Source organism: Malaya genurostris, chromosome 1 (genome assembly GCF_030247185.1).
Source record: "Malaya genurostris strain Urasoe2022 chromosome 1, Malgen_1.1, whole genome shotgun sequence".
Taxonomy (NCBI): domain Eukaryota; kingdom Metazoa; phylum Arthropoda; class Insecta; order Diptera; family Culicidae; genus Malaya; species Malaya genurostris.
The window spans coordinates 93712850-93734602 of record NC_080570.1 but is presented as its reverse complement, the minus strand read 5'-3'; the positions used below and the strand labels follow the sequence as shown (position 1 = coordinate 93734602).

The 21753-nt window shown below is 36.1% G+C and overlaps 3 protein-coding genes across 3 annotated transcripts; 2 read left to right on the top strand and 1 right to left on the bottom strand.

The window, feature by feature from the left end:
• Positions 1-9017: 9017 nt before the first annotated feature.
• Positions 9018-11288, top strand: LOC131425093 (zinc finger protein dpff-1). The gene is made up of 5 exons (XM_058586681.1): positions 9018-9615; positions 9674-10094; positions 10149-10261; positions 10324-10824; positions 10897-11288. Exons 1-5 carry the CDS (start codon positions 9472-9474, stop codon positions 11041-11043), a joined length of 1326 nt encoding a protein of 441 aa, XP_058442664.1. The 5' UTR covers positions 9018-9471; the 3' UTR covers positions 11044-11288.
• Positions 11289-18397: 7109 nt separating this feature from the next.
• Positions 18398-19825, top strand: LOC131440060 (exosome complex component CSL4). The gene is made up of 4 exons (XM_058611173.1): positions 18398-18664; positions 18718-18869; positions 18929-19025; positions 19089-19825. The coding sequence occupies exons 1-4, from the start codon at positions 18500-18502 to the stop codon at positions 19293-19295; spliced, it is 621 nt and encodes a 206-aa protein (XP_058467156.1). The 5' UTR covers positions 18398-18499; the 3' UTR covers positions 19296-19825.
• Positions 19826-20599: 774 nt separating this feature from the next.
• Positions 20600-21370, bottom strand: LOC131426903 (uncharacterized). Its single transcript, XM_058589668.1, has one exon. The coding sequence runs from the start codon at positions 21368-21370 to the stop codon at positions 20600-20602; it is 771 nt and encodes a 256-aa protein (XP_058445651.1).
• Positions 21371-21753: the final 383 nt, after the last annotated feature.

The following is a 21753-nucleotide window of genomic DNA, read 5'->3' as shown; positions in this document are numbered from 1 at the left end:
AACGTCGTAAGTTCACTGGGGATTTCAGCGCTTAACGTTAAATACCTAAACTAATAAATGATTTTCAGATCAATTTGTAATTCGCCCATTGATTACAAAACTTTTATCTCGTCACTACCATAGTACCTGTGATATCAGAGTGACGACATCTCAACTGTAAAGGTTCAGAATTTACTTCTGCTTCCACTAACTGTGATCCCCAGTAGATTGTTTAGCATCCCTTAGGGGTGCAGAATTTACTTCTGCTTTTTGTGTCGTTAGTTTTCCTCATCCTCCTAGTCCAAACCTTACCATTTCCCTTCAATCCTTCCCTCTTATATATCGGGAAAATGATGCTAAAAACAAATTGATGGCAAGGCACAATTGTCCAAATATCAAAGGGAACGTGCCATTTGAGCCAATTTGTTCTGATTCCTGATTCTCTTTCCATTATTGAGAAACATTCCTGCTTTTTTCGGTAATTTCTTCAGTGCAGATTAAAAGATGATAACTTTAGTTATTATTATCGGTAAACAACTGGAGTTAAGGATTGCAAAAAGTACCGTAATAATCCAAAGAGAAAGCAAACAAAGAGAATCTCTCATTGTTACATTCGTCGTTTGAACATTTCATACAGAAGTGTTGCTTACATATAAATCGATCGTACAAATTTTTATCACTGTGTGTGTCTGTGTACTTACAAAAATGTACTCTAAAATAAGTAAATTGAAAAGTCATGATCGTTAGGGCATGTTCAGGAGTGTTCCAGTTCTAGATACATAATTTGGGTCGAGACTAATGGATTGCTTTCTTGAATAAAAAAAAATGAATAATGGATTGCTTTCAGGTACACAATTTGTCTAGCGTTGCTCTCAACAGAAATTCAAGTGGCATTTGCTCGTAAAGAACAAATGGCATCAGTTTTCTTAGACACCAAGGGGGCATTCGATTCAATTTCCATTAACGTTCTATCTGAGAAGTTGCATCAGCATGGTCTTTCACCAGTTTCGAACAACTTTTTATAAAATCTATTGTCTGAGAAACACATGTATTTCGCACATGGTGATTTGTCGACAAAACGATTCAGCTACATGGGCCTTCCTCAGGACTCAGGACCCTTTTATACAATTTTTACGTAAACAATATTGATGAATGTATCAACACATCCTGCACGCTAAGACAGCTTGCCGACGACAGCGTTGTGTCTATTATAGGACCCAAAGCTGCCGATCTCCAAGGACCATTACAAGATAGCATCGACAACTTGTCAACATGGGCTCTTCAAATGGGTATCGAGTTCTCTACGGAGAAAACTGAGCTGAGTGTATTTTCAAGGAAGCGAGAACCAGCACAACTACAGCTTCAACTAAGGGGTGAAACCATAGCTCAGGCCTTCACATTTAAATATCTCGGGGTCTGGTTCGACTCCAAAGGTACCTGGGGAAGTCACATTAGGTATCTGAAACGAAAATGCCTACAGAGAATCAATTTCCTTCGTACAATAACCGGAACTTGGTGGGGCTCTCACCCAGAAGACCTGATCAGGTTGTACAAAACGACGATATTGTCAGTAATGGAATATGGATTCTGTTTCCGCTCCGCTGCGAATATTCATTTCATTAAACTGGAAAGAATTCAGTATCGTTGTTCACGTATTGCCTTGTGTTGCATGCAATCAACTCATACGATGAGTCTTGAAGTGCTGGCGGGCGTCTTACTGTTGAAAAGCAGGTTCTGGGATCTCTCATATCGACTGCTAATCGGATGTGACATCTTGAATCCGATGGTGATAGAAAACTTTGAAAAGCTTGTCGAGCCTAATTCACAGACCCGTTTTATGCCCTTGTATTTTGACTACATGGCTCAGAATATAAATCCTTCTTCGTTTGTTCCCAATCGTGTTCATTTTGTGGATACTTATAATTCTACTGTGTTTTTCGACATATCCATGAAAGAAGAGATTCGTGGAATCGTGGAATTTAAAAAAGTCGACTGTAATAAAATGTTTTACACTGACGGATCATATCTCGACGGGTCCACTGGCTTCGGTATATTCAATGTAAATTTCACCGCTTCCTATAAACTCAGTGATCCAGCATCAGTTTACGTCGCAGAACTAGCTGCAATTCAGCATACCCTTGAGATCATTGACACTCTGCCCACAGATCAATACTTCATTGTATCGGACAGTCTCAGTTCCATTGAGGCTCTCCGTTCAGTGAAGTCTGGAAAGCACTCACCGTATTTCCTGGGGAAAATAGGGGAACAACTGAGTGCTTTATCTACAAAATCATACCAGATTACCTTGGCTTGGGTCCCCTCACATTGTTCCATACGGGGCAATGAGAGAGCGGACTCGTTAGCCAAGGTGGGCGCACTAGAAGGTGATATATATGAAAGACCAATCTGCTTCAATTAATTTTTTAGTTGCTGTCCTCAGAAAACTCTAGCCAGCTGGCAAAATACATGGAATAGTGGAACTCTGGGACGATGGTTACACTCAATAATTCCACAGGTATCGACGAAACCTTGGTTCCGGGGGTTAGACGGGAGCCGTGACTTTATTCGTGTAATGTCAAGGCTCATGTCTAATCATTATATGTTCAGCGCGCATCTCCATCATGTGGGGCTCGCCGAGAGTGGTATTTGCGTTTGCGGCGAGGGTTATCATGACATCGAGCATGTTGTTTGGATGTGTGTCGAGTATTGTGATACCTGGTCCCTACTCATAGGTTCCCCTCGGGCCCGAGGTATACCCACAGACTAACAGACAGGACACTCAAATTAGATTCTTCAATCATTTTAACGGTCATTTCGAATATTCCTTTATTTGGGACAGTACTCACATGTGTCATGATGGCGCCACGTTACCCTATCAAAAACATCCTGTCTGTCATCTAGACTGTGTTTATTTTTTTCATTTACCAACAGAGTTGCCATTTATACAGAATTACCTGTAATGTATTGATTTGTATACGTCCATACGAATTTCATGCAGGATACAGATTTAATACATATTGCCAAAACTATATACATAATTGTGCCTACTTCTCATCCTCCAACACAATACAAAATCGAACCCGTTTTGTTACAATATTTACTTGCTTCTGGTCTGCCGCCGGGTGAAAACTACCAACACAATAAAAAATAGTCTAGATAAACAACGTTGAGTCAAATAAATGGTTACCTTCCAACATCGCGAAAAAGTCAAATATATTATCAACGTAATCCAATAATTTTCGCGACTTGTCGTGACGTTCCTTACATGAAACTTCTTTATTATTTCAATAAGTCCATTGGAGTTCCAATTTAAATGTTAGAATTAATTATGTAAGACTGTTTTCTCATCCATGAGTTCAACCAATAGCCTGCTATATTATATTAAATAAAAGTGATGAACTGATACAAACAAACCTGAAATAGTTATAAGATCATGTACAAAATAAATGTATTTTTTAAATGTAATTTATAATAGCAATTCGCTTGATAGAAACAGTGTTTAGATTAACTAATGAATACCAACATACTAATATGATATTCGAAATGTATTAGGTTTAAAGTACTACGTATTGTGGATGCCACGGCGAAGAAAAACTTATGTATAATATACATGCCTATGAAATAAACGTAGGTATTTATGAAAAAAAAAATCCAATAATTTATTGTGACGATTCATTTTCAAATATTTCGATGAAATCAGGCATCCCTGCAAGCAGCTGATCGGTGTTGACAAACGAGGGGAAACCAACTAGTAAAAAAACTTTTACATAACACAAGGGGTGTACAGATAGTAAATAGTTCGCGCAGTACAATATAGGTGGAACTAGTGCATCACGAAAAATTATTTTTATAAGAATTTACTCATACTGTCATGTCTGTTAGTCTGTGGTATACCACCCTTCGTACGCGACGTCTTAGCAACTCGAAATCTTTCTTATATGACTGTCATCTATAACTTCTTGAAAACTATCAATGCCCAAATTCAGTGCTCTCCGATGCTTCGGAGCGTGCACCTGCCTTGAACTGACTGAGTTGCTGAAAACTACCCAAAAACGCCACTTCAACGTCAGAGCACACCAACAAAGCATCCCAGCCAAGGATAATCTCTCTCGTTAAAATCTGAAGAACGTGAAGATCCAGAAAAATCTAAAAAATTTGTTCCACAAACGAATGTATTGTAATTCAAAATCAATATTTTGTAAATCCCACCCTCCTCACATTCCTTTACTAACTCTAGGGGAGTATGCCGCCCCCTTAATACGGCGTTCCTTCTTCTCCTATAACAACAAGACAATCGGCCACGTTAAGCTAAAGCAAATGAACCAAATAAAAATTTTATTATATATAAAAAAAAGATACATAATTTATGTCAGTTTTAAAATTTAAATCTGGAAATTATAACAAGAAAAACTGACAGCTCCAGCAACGTTTTACTCGTGTTTCAAAAATACAAAAAAATAAACGGCAGCGTATATCAGTTTATATCTTATCATAGATCTATCATATAAAACTTCCAGTTGCTGAATTTCCTTTGTGGAGCCCTTACAAGAGAACAAGTAATGTCATTTTTAATGATTACTAGGTAATGACATTCCAAACTTTTTGAACAACCAATCAACACTGACACAGTTTTCGAAGGAAATGAATCAAAAGTGGTACTGCAGTGTGTGTTCGACGACACGACCTGCCACCACAGACTAACAGACAGGACACTCAAATTAGATTCTTCAATCATTTTAACGGTCGTTTCGAATATTCCTTTATTTGGGACAGTACTCACATGTGTCATGATGGCACCACGTTACCCTATCAAAAACATCCTGTCTGTCATCTAGAGTGTGTTTATTTTTTTCATTTACCAACAGAGTTGCCAGTCATACAGAATTACCTGTAATGTATTGATTTGTATACTTCCATGCGAATTTCATGCAGGATACAGATTAAATACATATTGCCAAAACTATATACATAATTGTGCCTACTTATCCTCCAACGCAATACAAAATCGAACCCGTTTTGTTACAATATTTACTTGCTTCTGGACTGCCGCCACTTAATTTCGGGTGAAAACTACCAACACAATAAAAAATAGTCTAGATGAACAACGTTGAGTCAAATAAATGGTTACCTTCCAACATCGCGGAAAAGTTAAATATATTATCAACGTAATCCAATAATTTATTGGGACGATTCATTTTCAAATATTTTGATGAAATCAGGCACCCCTGCTGATCGGTGTTGACAAACGAGAGGAAACCAACTAGTAAAAAAAAACTTTTACATAACACAAGGGGTGTACAGATAGTAAATAGTTCGCGCAGTACAATATAGGTGGAACTAGTGCATCACGAAAAAATATTTTTATAAGAATTTACTCATACTGTCATGTCTGTTAGTCTGTGCTGCCACTCCTCTGTCGATTCTGTATCGCAAATTTAACTGTCCTCAGTAACTGGCCTTGTCAAAATGAAATTTTCTAAAAAAAATTAAACTGGCAACACTAGTTGATAAGTTATTGATTTTGAATGACAGTTACCATAACCTTGGTTCATACTTTATAAATAGATTTTGTAATGCAAACAAAGCAAATTTCGAATCCGTTTTACAAACCGAAAATTTAATCAAGGAAAATTTGAATAAATGCCAGAGCAAAGTCCGGTATCAACACACTAAGATTTAATTCTTTTATTCGGTAATATTTTTGACGAAAACTTTCGGTAATCTATAGTAATAACCGATATTTCGGTACATGGGTTTTATTTTACAACAATTATGCAAATTTTCACCGAACGATCAGTTTAACTTTAATTTTCATTACAGAATTCTGTATTAGATATACAATTGATACGGTAAACCTGAATAGTCGCCGAATACGGTAAAAATCATACTGTCCGTTTGGTAAAGTTATCTTCCAATAACCGAACTTCTGTGAAAACCGATTATCATGAAACTAACTGTCAAACAGTTATTAAAATATTCAGTGAGTGTCTTTTTATTAACCAAACGAAAAAAATGTTGAAGGGTTCATCGATTGGATTGAGGTACAGGTAATAAAAGTTTTTAAGACATTAGAGCCACTAACAGCTTTTTATTTACTTATAGGCGGAAAATAATTTTGTATCACTTGTCCACTTGCTGCCAACACAAATCGTTCAAGGGTAAATTTTGTTGGACTCGACGGATTGTGAAGTGTTTTGGAAGGCGCTCATAATTCCGGTCAGTCGGAACATCTGACACTTTTTTAATTTCTCGTGGAATAAAACCATTTTCTTCATTCGTTTTTGTTAATATGTGTTGTTTTTTTAAATCCGAAAATCCAGAATTTTAACCAAAGGAAAACAAACAAACAAAAATTACCGAACAATCTGTTAGATCCAATTGGTTTACAGTTTACGGTAGTTGTTTGACAGTTTAGCAATTACCGAACGATCGGTAATCAATTCAATTACCGAACTGATTACCGAACGTTCAGCTGTTGAAAATTCGGTAAAAAATTACCGAATACTGCGAAATTTTCTAAGTGTGAAAAGATGAGGGCAGATAAAAATTCGTTTTAAAAATTTGCTGCTCCGTGTCTTGTATTTTCCTGCCAATACAGTTTCTATCAGCTGTTGTATAAAATCAAAATATGATACCGTAATCTCAGGTAAACCAAGAGATGCCAAGATGTATGAACGTCAGTCTTTTAATGAAGACTAGAGTGCCTCTAACAAGAGTGACGATATCTCATCCGTAATGTTGGGAACAGTTCAAAACAAGGGGCAAATCACTCTAAACTCTAGACAATCTCATATTAATAAACTCATTTTATTCCAAAATAATCTTCTCTAATCTCATTTAATCCAAACTAGTCTAGATAAGTTTGGGTAATTTCAAAATAATCCAACCTAGTTTTGCCTAATCTTGTTTGAAGTGTATCTGTCATTCGTGCTCGCAAAAAAGTGTTTGACAAGTAAACAAAGACCTGCGTCAGACCCTGTCAGCTTGGAGCGATATCAATCTTCAGTTCAGCAACGCCATCGCACGGCATCACATTCAACATATCATGTCAATTGTATGGGTGCGCAGTGCTGATATTTTGGCACGCACGAATTTGACATTTCTCTCTTCTACTTTTATGTACGAGATTCGATGCGAACTCGCTTGAGAGCGCCATGCTCGCAAAAATGGATGCTGCCAATGATTTGTTCGGAAAATGTGGGAGCTGGATATCTTGTTAATATGATCCCATTCAAATCCAGCGAGATCCCTGCTAAACTTTTTTACTCTCGGTAAAACTTGTTTGGGTTCAGACAGAGTTTAGAATGATTTGCCCCTTGGTTCAAAACATTTAATTCGAAATATTGGAAGTTTCGTTAGCTTTACATTGTATTTGACAGGTCGTTTGCTCCTTTGGAACAAAGCTGTCATTCCAAATGAACAGCTGTTGTTCCTCTAGTTATAGGCACTTTAATTAAAACGACAACAAAACAAAAATCAAACATCCAAAATAAGTCGATATTAAAATCCGGTCTATAAATTAATGTAGCTAGAAGCACAGACTAACAAACGAGACACTCAAATTGAATTCTTCAATCATTTATCATTTTAACTTCAGTTGGGATAGTACCCGCATATGTCTTGATGTTGCCGAAAGTAAATACAGAATTCATCCAACTTCTCATCCTCCAACGCAATGCAAAATAAAACCCATTAGTTGTTATGATATTCACTTGATTTTAGCCTGCCGCCACTTAAGTTCGGGTGAAAATTATCAGCTAATTTAAAAATAGCCTAAATGATTACAAGTTCATTTTACATCGGGCCCGATAATTAATTTTTTAAAAATTCTGTTCGAAAAACTGACTAAAAAGAATGAATATTACAGTTTTGTATATACCACCAACTAATAATCGGTTTCACGTACCTGAGAAGTCATTTTTCTGAACAACGTTGAGAAAAATAAATTGTTGCCATCAAACATCACTAAAAATGTTAAATCACAGAAAACAGATATACAGGCTCACAAATAAACAGTGTGTAAAATTTGCTCAATTTGCATGGCGAACACTTGCAGATCCATCTAGATCGACACGAGGTGCCACCACGATTTGGGGGCCGCTTTTACATGAGACATAACTTAGGGTGCAACATTCACTTCACGCATTCACTTTAACCCTACTCATGGAATATTTTTTAACATTAAGTTCCCATGAACCATACAGTACTTGTTATATAAAAATACAGAAAAGACAACTTTCCTTTCAAATTTTTGCGCCTTCCCCACCTTTTGAACACCCCACCTCTCCCTCCCATGAATCCACTACTTTTGCTCATCGTTTTCCTAATAAAATTTCCCATAAAATTACAAAAAATTCAAAATCGACTGAGATATACAAAAGTTATACGCGATCAATGTAGCGTGGGGTTGCCCTTACCTTAATTCTCGCCTGAGGGCGCTATGTTCGCAAAAAAGGATGTTGCCAATGATTTGTTCGGGAAATGTGAGAGCTGGCTATCTTGTTAATATGGTGTCTTTGCTTAATTGTACGCTACGGGAGTTTTTAGAGCATTATAAGCGGCCCTTACACGAGCATTAAAAATGTCAGTTTTAATGTAACTAAGTAATGATGTATTTCAAATTTGTTTGAAATCTCGTCATTACTGCACCATTACACGTTCATTAATAATTCAGTAATGACATTTTTAATGCTCGTGTAAGGGCCGCTATACGGTAAGGCTTAATGTACAATTTTTATGATAAATGGATTTATGGACTCGAATGATTATTATGGAAGCGAATGACATTTTTTTTTTCTATTTTTGCAACGGTTCTGTCGCATCGCAATCTTTTCTAATCGTCAGAAATACTTAAGTCCAATACAATATTAGTAGAATCTGAGGAAAACCTGTGTGAAATCGATGGGAATATTTCTAATAGACCTAACAGCAAAATGCAGATTCTTTTTTTCTCACTTTCTTATTCGATTATCTCTGCGTGTAGACGTGAAATGATGAATTATTAGTAGAAGAGAAAGTAAACAGAGAGAATATGGCATTGGTTTTTACGCCCATTTGAAATGTTCATGTCGAAGTGCGTCTTTTCTGGTTATGCAAAATCGAAGCTTCACTGTGCTGTATTAAATATCAAAGACAATCGTAATTAGACCATTGGCCCTCTTTTTGTTTTGTTTATTGTCTTTTTTATGTTTTAAGCTAGATTTATTTGCAATATGCGTTAAAAAATTTTACAGCAAAGTACATAAAAAGCGTATGATATATACAAATAAATAGTATTGTGTGATGATAGTATTAATTTTTTACTGTCAGCTTAGCTAGCTTACATGTTGGTGCGTATATCTGTGGTACAACGTCAAACAAACCAGCGCGTATGTTCTTGCTCTGTTTAATACACCAATACCTTACGTTGATTGGGAAGTACATTCTAATGATTTTTCGTAATTTGAGTCTCTAAAAATACCGTGTCAGTTATTTTAATTATCGTATTTAACAATGGCTAAAACTAAAGCTATTGGTGAGTCTGAAAATGAAGACAAAACAACAGTCGTAGGAGCAACGGCCTCATCCAGCAATTTAGGAACATCTATTTCACAGGATAATGATAATATCTCAACACGCGTTGGGTCCAGAACTAAGGTACTGTTTTGATTTCAAAATTAGTAGAAGTAAACATTAATTACAAAATCTTTCGTAGAAAGCAAAAGTTGTATTCGATCCATCAGATCATTATATACCGCGCAAACGTCTCCGTAAACCTGAAACGAGCTCATTAGAAAATCCTGTGGTCATGATGCCTGGTAAACCGGAGACGATAGGCTTGCAATCACCTGTGAAACCAGCCAGAAATACGGATAATGGAGCTAGCGATGTTGCTAAACCACGTTTATCATTAAGCCCATTAGTGTCAACGAAAACAAGTAACTATAAACCAAAAGTTTTTGGTTCTATGTCGCCAGAGAGCGGACGTTTAGTAGGATCATCGTGTGGCAACGTTTCACTTATTACAACCCAGAAGCAGGAATTCAAACGAGAACCTATTTGCGATATGTGCCACAAGATAGGACAACTCAGAAGAGGATTCAAATTGATTGATTGTTCCAGTTGTGCTTTCAGAGGTATTAGATCGATTTCCAGTTTATGTCACATTGTCTCATAAATTTATTTTGCAGCTCACTCAAAATGTCTTCGTGCTCATCCGGTATATTCAAAATTTCCTATTCAACTTAATTTTCGATGCTTTCAATGCATTGAATGTGTTGTATGTGGAAAATCGTTGCGCGGTGTAAGCCCCATTTATGCTTATTACATATATAATATAAGATTCAAACTTACAATAATTTTTAGGGAAATTTGCTTTTCTGTTGTGATTGTCAAAATGCATTTCACCAGAATTGTCATGGCCCAACGAAATTGGATAAAAGCCCTAATGGACCATGGATTTGCAAGCGTTGTACATGTGAAAACGTAGATGAACAACTATCAACACGATCCCAAGAAAAACAACCCGCTGTGATTTTACGCCAAGAGCCATTGGAAATCGTTGACGATGAAGCACATCAGGAGTTTGCTGGTTTTAGTGACAATGAAATTAGGAAGGATTCGTTCTCACTTTCAGATGGTACTATAAATGAAAGCAGTAGTCAAATGAAAAAGGAAGAGGATGAAATTCTACAAAGTAATTCGGAAGACGATAGCCATGTCAATACTAACAATTATGAAAGTGAAAAAGAGAAGTTAGATGCTCGTCTTGACAATTTTGAGAACTTGCAAAATTGGTCTTGTGAAGATGTATTCCGATATTTCAAACATTATTTCCCGGAACATGCACATCTTTTCAAAGAACAAGTAAGTATTTATAATTTTTTTGAATTTTATTATCTTTTTGGTTAATATATATTTAATTATACTTGTGAGCAGGAGATTGATGGTCCATCATTAGTACTAATGAGAAAATCCGACGTTCTCAACGGATTTGGAATAAAGCTAGGACCCGCTATAAATCTGTATCAACGAATCGTTATGATGCAGAACAACGATAGGGATTTCCGTCTTACTTGGATATAAGCTTGTATTTTAATTATATTACATCTAATCTGTCGCATTCAGCATAATTGTTTTATTTCCTTTGAAAATTTTATATTAGTAGAACAATTACGCATGTTATAGCTATCAGAAAGCCTTGTATCAGACCATGTAAACTAAGTACTTCAAGTCACTTGTAAAATAAAACAATTTTAAAGTGGTCTAATTGCGTTTAAATTAGATTTGAGTTAAATCCCATACTCGATTCGGTTACATAACACAATCAAAGATGTGAAAGAAGATATATGGAATGAAAATATACGTTTATAATTGTTCTTTACGTTTCATCTTACTTTTATAATATACCCCGAAAAAGATTATTCTGCAAGCAGTGGCGTACCAATGAAATTTGGCGCCCGGGGCAAAATAAGAGTTTTGCCGCCCCCATCGTTGGATTAGTGAGCAAAAAACAAAATCCGCAAAGATCTTCGACGAGCAAAAAAAGATCTCAAAGATGACTTTGCCGCCCCCTTCAAATGTTGCGACCGGGGCGAATGCCACCTTCCCCCCTAGGTACGCTGCTGTCTGCAGGAAAATAAATACACTAATTCAATAGATGCTAAACTTTTTTTTAGAAAAGCATATCCCCGTAAATAGAGTATAAATGAAAATATGTACGATCATATGTAAACTAACATTAACAAACCCTTTGTACTAAGTTTTCTATATTTCGCTTTTTTCGGCGCTTCGACATTTCGCCTGTCAGATCTTGCTACCCACATTCACGTTAAAAAAAATTAAAACAATGTTCTATTCGTGTTTCAAATTTTCATTAATTTGAAACAAATATGTCGAGCAGTTTTCAATCTGTTTCAAATTTGTGCTCGTAAAATAGAACTAGATCGCAGCGTTGTGATTGACATGGTTTAGTCGTAGATCTAAAATAGATCAACCCATACGTAATAAAACAGCGTTGCGAACAACCTTATAACGTGTGATTTATCTGCAATATTTCTCAACAACAGACAATTATTGAACAATCCAATCAGCGTGGTCACCACGAGATAGCGTTATGGTGATTGTTTTGACATATCCCATGTATTTAGAAAAAAAAATTGACGAATTTTTCAATTTACTTGAGTTTGAAAGAATGCAGATGGCAAAACCTTACAAATATGGGTAAGAAAAACGATTATTCACGTATTGTCATCAAACATATGATTTCAAATTGTCCTATACTCTTGACAATCTCGGATGAAATTTGAAATTTTCAGTTCACATACAGATTTGATTTAGATGATAAAACATGAGTAATTAGAAAAGTCATAAAACTTTTGATCATAATTTATCAATTAATCTCAAAATCCAACCATTAAAACAAAGCTTTTCCCAGATATGAAAACAGTACCCAACCCCACTTCTTCGAATTTGGTATTTCATGTTACGATTTCTCCATAAATATCAATCAAACATACCACGGAAAGTTACTGAATGATCGATTTTTTTACCAAATTTTCACACGTTTTTGTATGTTAGTATTCGATTCATAAGAAGAAAAAAATAAAAACCCTGCATTTTGTTCGAATCTTCAAGCACAATCTGAAAATTATCACCATCGCTTAGTTCAAAGCCCGCCACTCGGACAGCGCAGCGATCGCAAAAGAGTTGGTTGGATTCTTCAATAACCGCAAGGCAAAATTCTCTACCGGAAACGGTTGATGCTTTGTTGCCAGATTTTTGCCGGAATTCTTTCAACATTCTGGCAGACGCTGCCAGGCATCTGGGGAGGAATCTGCCAGGCACATGCAAACGGGTCTCTTCTACGAATGAATGAATAATTCAAATTGTACAAAAATTCCAATCTTAGTAATACAAATAAATATTGAAATTGTCATTCCATTTGTCATTTCCGTCTCTCGTATTCCATGCCAACAAACATGGCAATACTTTAGCGGCCCTTACACGAGTATTATTAATGTCATTTTTAATGATTACTAAAGTAATGACATTCCAAATTTGTATAGCGGACCTTACACGATCATTAAAAGTGTCATTACTTAAAAATAATATCATTTTAATGAACGTGTATAGCGGCCCTTACATGAGAATTATTTTTGTCATTTCTAATGATAACTAAGTTATGATGTATTTCAAATTTGATAGAAAACTCGTCATTACTGCACCATACACGTTCATTAAAATGATATTACTTTTTAGTAATGACATTTTAATGACTCATGTAAGGACCGCTTATGGTGCAGTAATGACGAGTTTTCAATGCAAATTTGAAATATCATTACTTAGTCATCATTAAAAATGACAAAAATAATTCTCGTGTAAGGGCCGCTATAGAGAATTCATCATTACTGCCCTTACATGTTCATTAAAAATGACATTACTTTCTAGTATTTCTGCAACACAATTATGTTAAGAGATGTTGTTCCAATAAATTATGGTTATAGAATTCAATTTCATATTTTCATTGCGGTGTTCACAAGAATGTTCAACGACGAAATTCAATAAGCGGCCCTTACACGAGGATCATTTTTGTCATTTTTAATTATGACTAAGTAATGCTATTTCAAACTCGAAAACTTAGAAAACTCGTCATTACTGCACCATACACGTTCATTAAAATGATATTATTTTTTAGTAATGACACTTTTAATGATCGTATAAGGTCCGCTATAGATTTTTTTATCAACAACAATTGAATCTAACCCACTTGCACGCGACGGGCAGATTTCCCCCAGACGGCTGGCTATGTCTGCCAGCCATTTTTGCCGGAATTCTACCAGACATCCGGCAAAAGTCTGGCATTCATGCAACAACCGTATCCGGCAACGAATTTCGCGTAGCGATTATTAACGGTTCTGTTTCTGTCGGATTCTTGCCATACAAGATTGGCAGAACCGTTTTGAATCGGTTCTACATTTTAAGCGTCTTGGTTTTATTTGTTCAATAAACGATACATATGAAAGGCAATAAGTTATTGCCCTTCATATGTACTAATCATGGAAAATGTTACTGTCAATAACATTGCTTTCTCACTACCAAACATACCCATATTTCAATTTCATTTAGCTCGTCTCAAGATTCGTTTTTTTACGCACATGCCGGATTGACGAACATCAAACATAGTCGAATAAAAAAAGAAAAAGGAGGGAAATAAATAAGACACGTACAGCAAGATAATGATGCAATTTCGCCTGGACAATTTTGAAAGCAGCCGGAATGCAGCCAGCCTTCTGACGGTTGCCAGAAATCCTCACAAGCGGGTCGTTTCTTGTATGTACATGCGGGATTGACGAATATCAAATGAAGTCGAATAAAAAAAATGAAAAAGAAGGAGGAGGGAAATAAACAAGACACGTACGGCGAGATAATGACGCAATTTCGCCTGGACAATTTTGACAGCAGCCGGAATGTAGCCAGCCTTCTGACGGTTGCCAGAATTCCTCACAAGCGGGCGAGAGCTAGTTTTTCACATATACCACTTCGACACCTGAGACCATGTTGCAGAGAAACCAAAGAATTTATTGTTACATATTCATTGAAAATTTCTATTGAACATAAGTAAACATTTCAATGTTCTGTATGAACTACGATGGAGACGGTTGAGTTTTCGTACTAATTTTCATCAGTGTATTCAATGAATTGTATACAAACCTTTTACAATGAAGTGTATAGTTGTTAAGTATCGTAAAATTAAAAGCTCAATTTTTCGGAAAACCACCAAATGTACAGTTTGAATATATTTATCATTTAGAAGCAGAAACAAACATAAGAAAAACATATTGAACCCAATAGTTCCGACTGATAATCAATTGTTTCCGCTGTGGAATTGGTTGGTCAAATAGAAAATGCAATGGTTTATTAATATAAGAAAATGTAAGAAAACTTTAATGTTTAATGTATCAATTTCATATAAGATATCGTTTGCTTTTTGCTTGTTCAACGATTATTCAAAATAATATTTTTATTTACAATCAAATTGATTGATAGTAAGGACAATTCCATAGATTTTTGTCAAGAAGTTTTTCATTCTACCATAGACCTACTGATTAAATCAAAGTTCTATTTTGCCTTATAAAAGCATCCTCATTCATTTCAATTCACTTCTTTGGCTCAATTTTCTACTAAACATAGGGGCCGGAGGTTGGAGCATGTCTCCTCTTATCAAATTGGTTGTTTAAAATAGTAGATACAAATAAAATACATTGATCCGATATACAAAATCAGACAACTTTTGAATTCGTTAAATCAAGGGGCAATATACAATCCTAGAAAAATAGAATTGGCCACAATAATTGTTTTTCTAAAGCAGAAATTGCTCTTACATTACTAGAAATCACGTTACTACGTTACAGTCTACTACAGACGTTACAGTCTACTACAGACTCTCACTTCACTGAATACTCACCAAAGTACTCTGACACCAGGTTTTCCAATATTTCCATCGAGCTTCCTTTTTTATCACTGATTTTATATCACCATCACAGTACGTATCAAATTAAAACCTTAAACATATAACTTCGATTAAAAAACGCGTTTTGTTTACATTCTGTCATTGGATTTTCTGACAAGTTATCTAAAAATATTTTAACAATAGAAGCAAACGCACTGATAATTAGTAATGAAACCATGCTATGTTATTTTTCCTTCAATTTTTCTAATTATCAAATTTTTTTGTCTCGATTATAGAGGTTTTAACCTTAAGGTCATTCGCCTCTTCGGACCAGAAAAATTTTCTGACCCTATGTGCGGGGTTGGGAATCGAACCCAGGCGGGCTGCGTGAAAGGCATCGACTTACCCATCACACTATACCCGTCCCCAATTATCAAATTCTTCTGTGTTCGATTTTATGAAGAATTTCAAAATGAAAATAAATGCATGGAAAGATTTTTGTTACGGGAACATCATATAACAAATTCATTTCGATTCTAGAAAACTTTCATCAAATTGTAATCCAATTCAATATATTCATGCCAATAATATAAATGATGGAAGAAAATTGGAAGAAATGTGTATAAAACTTATTTTTCGCTCATCATGATTTGTTATTAGGAATAAACTCTTCTCAGGGATTAGAATGAAAATGGATCACATTAGAGTGCCTATAACATCTCATCCGTAATGCTGGCAACAACTCAAAACGTTTAATCCGAAATGTTGACAGCTTCGTTCGCTTTGTATTGTGTTTGACAGGTCGTTTGCTCGTTTGGAACAAAGCTGCCATTTCAAACGAACAGCTGTCGTCACTCTGGTTTAAAGCACTCTAGGTCACATACATTTAGTCTGATTCATGACGATGGCAGTCATATAATATATGAATGGTAATCACACATATAAGAAATAAAACTCACTGTATATTGATCATATGATCATGAAAATTGTTCTATCATTCAATAGTCGGAATTCTCAGTTATTTATCGCATTGAATGAAAAAAAACTCACTCAAAATGCGGCTGGCATTTTCTTTCAGTGTCTGTCGAAATGAAAATAATCTGGAACATTGGCAACTCTGTCTGCAACACCTTCTGGCGTCAACTGTATTTCCCAAAAAACTGTATTTGGCGGAAAAATCTATCTGTACAATATTTTTCTCGAAAAATCAAACATCGATTTAGTACGGAAACTGATTTTGCGACCAAAAAAAAGGTCGATCGACCTGGTTTACCCCTATGGAATCTAACACAAACATTGAAAATCGGTATTTATCTGTATGGAAATTGAAATATCGGTATTTTGAGAGAGCATATCTGTATTCCTGTATCGAGCCCAAAAATCTGTAGAAATACCGAGTAATCGGTATAGTTGGCAGCGCTGCTTCTGGCCAACGGTGTCAGATCTACGGAAATCTCCGTTTTTTACGGGTTCGAACTTCAAAGATTTTCTATACATCTACAGATCCGTTGACAAAATCTACGGACATTTTAATTAATCAAAGGAGAACTATGGGAACCATTTTTGTCTGGCGAGCAAAAAAAAATTTTGATTTAATGATTTTCACCACGAGCGCGTCCGAGAGATGCCAGATATTTTCATGTAAAATCTGTATTAGTCTGAATAAAAAATCTGTTTATATTTGTATTCACCAGCTCCCTGCTAGGAAGTCATGTAACTTTGATCAGCGTCCTTCTGCAAAGATCAAAACAATGATAATAGTATGTTCACATTAGCGCTGATATCAAGTGATATACGGATATACTTGATATCCGATGATATCATGTGCGATATCACATGATATCCCATACAATTTTATGTCAACGCGTATCACCATTTTGGCATGATATCCGGGATATCATGTACGATATCATGTCGAGTTGTCAAAAATCGCTACTAGCAACACGGATGATGGCATTGAACGTACTCATTTATAAACGTCACTTTGAGAGTGACAATAAACAATCATTATAATTTTAAATTTTTCAACGAATACTGGGGTTCGGAAACCATTAATTGCAAGACTTCAATTATTGATTGAATTGTAGGAGAGAAAAGCAATATTATTGATCTTACTGCTAATAAAACATTCAATATGACAACTTGATTGTCAAACGATATCATTTCGATCATATGTGAACACTTCGACATGATATGCATATCATCTCGGTATATCAAGTGATATCAGCGCTAATGTGAACATGGTATAAAGAATGGTTAACAAAAAATTTGATATTACTACTTTTTTCAATTCTTTTCACCATACTCCCTCACATATTATCGATCAGAATATCATCACTACGATAAGGAAATTAAGACTACTCAATTTGAAATGCTCTATTGTTTGTTTACCATACTTTGAGCGCTCTGATTGCCCACCAATTGCCCCAGATGTCGGCTACGATAGCAGTTGCTGGAGCGCCTCAGCCTTATAACCGGGCTGGTATTCACAATCAAATTGAAATCCATCAACAATCGGAATTAACATAACATAATTTCTATTGCATATACTTTCAAAATGTTGATTTCGTAAGCTCGCATGGGATTTCTACGCTTAACGTTCAATCTTAAGTCATGTCATCCAACTCTTAGTCTAGCAATTATGTTTCGTGATGCTCGATTTAAATTTGTCTAAGTTTCAACTATTATTATCGGGCTGATAATCAAATACCAACTTAATTTTAATATTTTCTGATAATCATCTTTAGGATACGCCCATTGATTATGACACTTCTATCTATGCTACCAAAGAGAACTAAGTCATAAAATTAAATTTATTTTTTCCTACTTTTTTTGTGAAATCTGTATAAATCTGTATTGAATTTAAAAAATCTGTATAAAATCTGTATTCTGTATGATATCTGTATGCGCATGTAAAAATCTGTAGAATATAGATAAATCTGTATAAATGGCATCTCTGCGTCCGAGAAACATGCTAATCTACGGAAATGAACTACTACAATCTGGCATCGCTGCTTTGGTTGATATTTGAGTATTTTGAAAATTATAGGTAATAAACAGTGATAGAGCTAAAAACATTTAAATTGAATTATGGTTAAAACTATGGTCTCTGAAAGTGAAAAGTGGTTATGTTTCCCGGGTCAACGATTGTGTGCAATAACAGAAAACACGGTTGGTGGAGAAGGTACATATGAAAAATTCGGATACTTACATGCGAGTTTGTCCGGAGTAGTTAGAATTCGTAAGCGGCATAAGGTACATTAGATAGTCCTTCATTAGATTGAGTTTAATTTTCGTTTTCTTACCAGGATAATTATATCACGGTTGCGTCTTTTGGCAGTAAAACCGTTGTTCCGGTTGTTGGAGATGTTGTCACTGCGAAAATTACTGTTATCAACCAACGATTAGCAAAGTGTTCGATCATCTGCATAGGTAAAACATGTCTTAATAGACCTTACAGGTAAACAAAAATAGAGTTATATTAAACAAGTGTTTACATAGAGGTGTTTATTTGTACAGAGGTGTTTTAAGAAAGGAAGACGTGAGAGCAACCGAAAAGGATCGCGTTGAAATGTATAAATGCTTTCGACCTGGAGATGTAATTCTTGCAAGAGTGGTGAGACAATAAACTTTCTAAAAATTGTATATCATAAGAGAATACAATAACCTAAATTTACAGCTTCCTTTAGTAGAACTCAACACTTACTATTTGACGACTGCAGAAAATGCCCTTGGTGTGGCTGTAGCAATGTCTACTAGAAGTTCGGAACCAATACCAATGGTTCCAGTAGGATGGACCGAAATGCAGTGTCCTATGACATTGGTCAAAGAACCTCGAAAAGTAGCAAAAATTGTTCCAGAAAGTGCTCCTGATTATGATCGATAGTATAATACATTATTTATTCATAAAGGATAAAAATAAACTCATTTTATATACATAAAGTAAAGTCCATGTAAACAATCACCCTCATTCTTGTTTACGGTCATATGCAATACGTTCGAAAGTATGTATAATTCGTATTACCGTTTACGTTCGAATCAATTACACTTACAAACATAGTACATGCATAAGAACAACGCCATCATCTGTGCTGTTAGAGTCTTAAGTTGTAATCAAAAATGTTTGATATCATTTTTTATTTGACTTGTTTTTTTTTGCTGATACATCATGCTTGTTTACGTTCGTATCGAATGTTCGCCGAACACATACCTTCAAACGAATGTGAACAAGCCTTTCTTGTTTTCTCTCGAATGTTTACGCACGCGATCCCTGTATAATAGATAATAGAAGGCGTTGTAGATAGTTTTTTTTAAAAGATTCCAAGCATCAAAGAAGTGATGAATGCTACAGAATGAATAAATGTCGTACTCAAGATAAATTTTATTCAAGTCGGTAAATAAAATTTTGAAATTAAACTTCGTGCAAAGTAAAATCATTGAAGATAGTAGTCCGATCAGCAGTATCTGCGAAAAACATGTTCCATTTTTCTTGCTATTTTATCATGTTTTCGATAGTATACATATTTATTCCATAAACAACGATATTGTCCGTAATGGAATATGGATGCTTCTGCTTCCGATCCGCCGCGAACACCCATGTGATGTGAAGTGAAGTGAAGTGAAGCCACCATCAGTTCAAGGACTTGCCAGTGGATGCGGGTAGACTTACAGTAGCCCCGATATGACTCATCCATTCACCTTCTTACTATAGCTGTTACCGAAAAGCGAACAAAAAGGGTTGGGCGGATACGTAAGTAGAGTCACTTACTCGTATTCCGCGGGAATAAAAGATGCTCTTCCAACCATAATATCCAGTGCATGGATGAAGCATATCGCTATACATGCTTGAACCCGCCTGATGGTTTGTTTGAGAAGGGCGCGTCAGACTCATTTCAAACCTTCAGAAGGAAACAAGTTTCCTTCAAGTGACTTGGGCTGGCTATCCACAATCCCTCGTCCATTTTGGCGGTCGCCTTCCAGAGGAACACGCAACGGCAAACCAAGATCGAACGGCAAAAGAAACAAATGTTTAACACCGGAGAAAAGCACGTTTTATTCAGTTCAGTTTGGTTTTAGTAATGCAAGAAAAAAACAAGATATATATAACTTTCAATACTTATTCCAACAAAGGGTGTATTCGCGTATCCAACACCGTCAGGCAGTGATGCCAACACTCCTCGCGAATTCAACCTATGCTCCATTATCTGGTTTATTAATCAATCCCAAGTCCTTTGACAACTTTTTCATTTTAGTAGTGTTCAGCGGCTTTGTGAAGATATCCGCTAACATTTCTTCCGATGGACGATATCTCAACTCAACAGCTCCTGATGACGAAAGTTCACGAGTATAATGATATCGTGTATCAATGTGTTTCGTCCTCTTTTTATGCTGGTCAAGAGCAACAAAATCGATGCAACCCTTATTGTCTTCGTACATTACAGTTGGCTTTATCTGCTCCTGACCTAACTCCTTCAGTAAATTCCGTAACCATACGACTTCGTGAGCAGCCTCTGAGAGTGCAACGTATTCCGCCTCCATCGTCGAAAGTGTCACACAGCTTTGCTTTCTACTGGCCCAGCTGACTGTAGCTTCTCCTATACGAAACACATATCCACTGCAAGATTTTCTGTCACTGGGATCACCTGCCCAATCGGCATCACAGTAGCCAATCAGCTCAAATTCATCCTCCAGATTCCCCAACTGTAGCTTGTAATTAACTGTATACGCCAGGTAACGGAGTATCCTCTGACTCTCCCTCCAATCAACTTCGGACGGACAACTGAGTTTACGACTAAGAATTCCAACACAAGCTGCAATGTCTGGACGGCTGTTAGTAGCCAGATATAGCAGGGAACCAATCAAACTACGATATTCTTCATTGTCCTTCAGTTGCTTACTATCCTTGCACAATTTGAAATAGCCCGGATCCATTGGATACTTAGATCCCTTTGCTTCATTCATCCCGAAACGCTTGAGAAGTTTCTTAATAAAACTTTGCTGGCTGACACTGTAGAAACCGCTTTCGCCCTTTTCAACTTTAATCCCCAAGAAACAAGATATTTAGCCCAAACTCGTGATTTGAATCGTCTTCTGCAATGAAATCTCGATACAAGATATTGCATCCTCCTGCGCACAAACCAACAAAATGTCGTCTACGTATAATAAAAGGTAAATCCAATCTCCTGCTGTAAGCCGCTTCCGGTACAGACATGAATCACTTTTACACTGAGTAAATCCCAGCTCAGTTAGAATTCGGGTAATCGTTTGATGCCAAACTCTTGCCGCTTGCTTAAGACCATAGATACTCTTCAGTAAGCGACAAACTTTATGTGGCTGTTTCTGAT

Excerpts from the sequence above, each read along its gene's own strand:
- LOC131425093 (XM_058586681.1), top strand. The coding sequence starts at position 9,472 with ATGGCTAAAACTAAAGCTATTGGTGAGTCTGAAAATGAAGACAAAACA. Across the intron at positions 10,095-10,148 it reads TTCCAGTTGTGCTTTCAGAG|CTCACTCAAAATGTCTTCGT; the intron begins GTATTAGATCGA and ends TTTATTTTGCAG. Across the intron at positions 10,262-10,323 it reads GTGGAAAATCGTTGCGCGGT|GGAAATTTGCTTTTCTGTTG; the intron begins GTAAGCCCCATT and ends AATAATTTTTAG.
- LOC131440060 (XM_058611173.1), top strand. The coding sequence starts at position 18,500 with ATGGTTAAAACTATGGTCTCTGAAAGTGAAAAGTGGTTATGTTTCCCG. Across the intron at positions 18,665-18,717 it reads GAATTCGTAAGCGGCATAAG|GATAATTATATCACGGTTGC; the intron begins GTACATTAGATA and ends TTTTCTTACCAG. Across the intron at positions 19,026-19,088 it reads ATGTAATTCTTGCAAGAGTG|CTTCCTTTAGTAGAACTCAA; the intron begins GTGAGACAATAA and ends CTAAATTTACAG.
- LOC131426903 (XM_058589668.1), bottom strand. The coding sequence starts at position 21,370 with ATGAATGAAGCAAAGGGATCTAAGTATCCAATGGATCCGGGCTATTTC.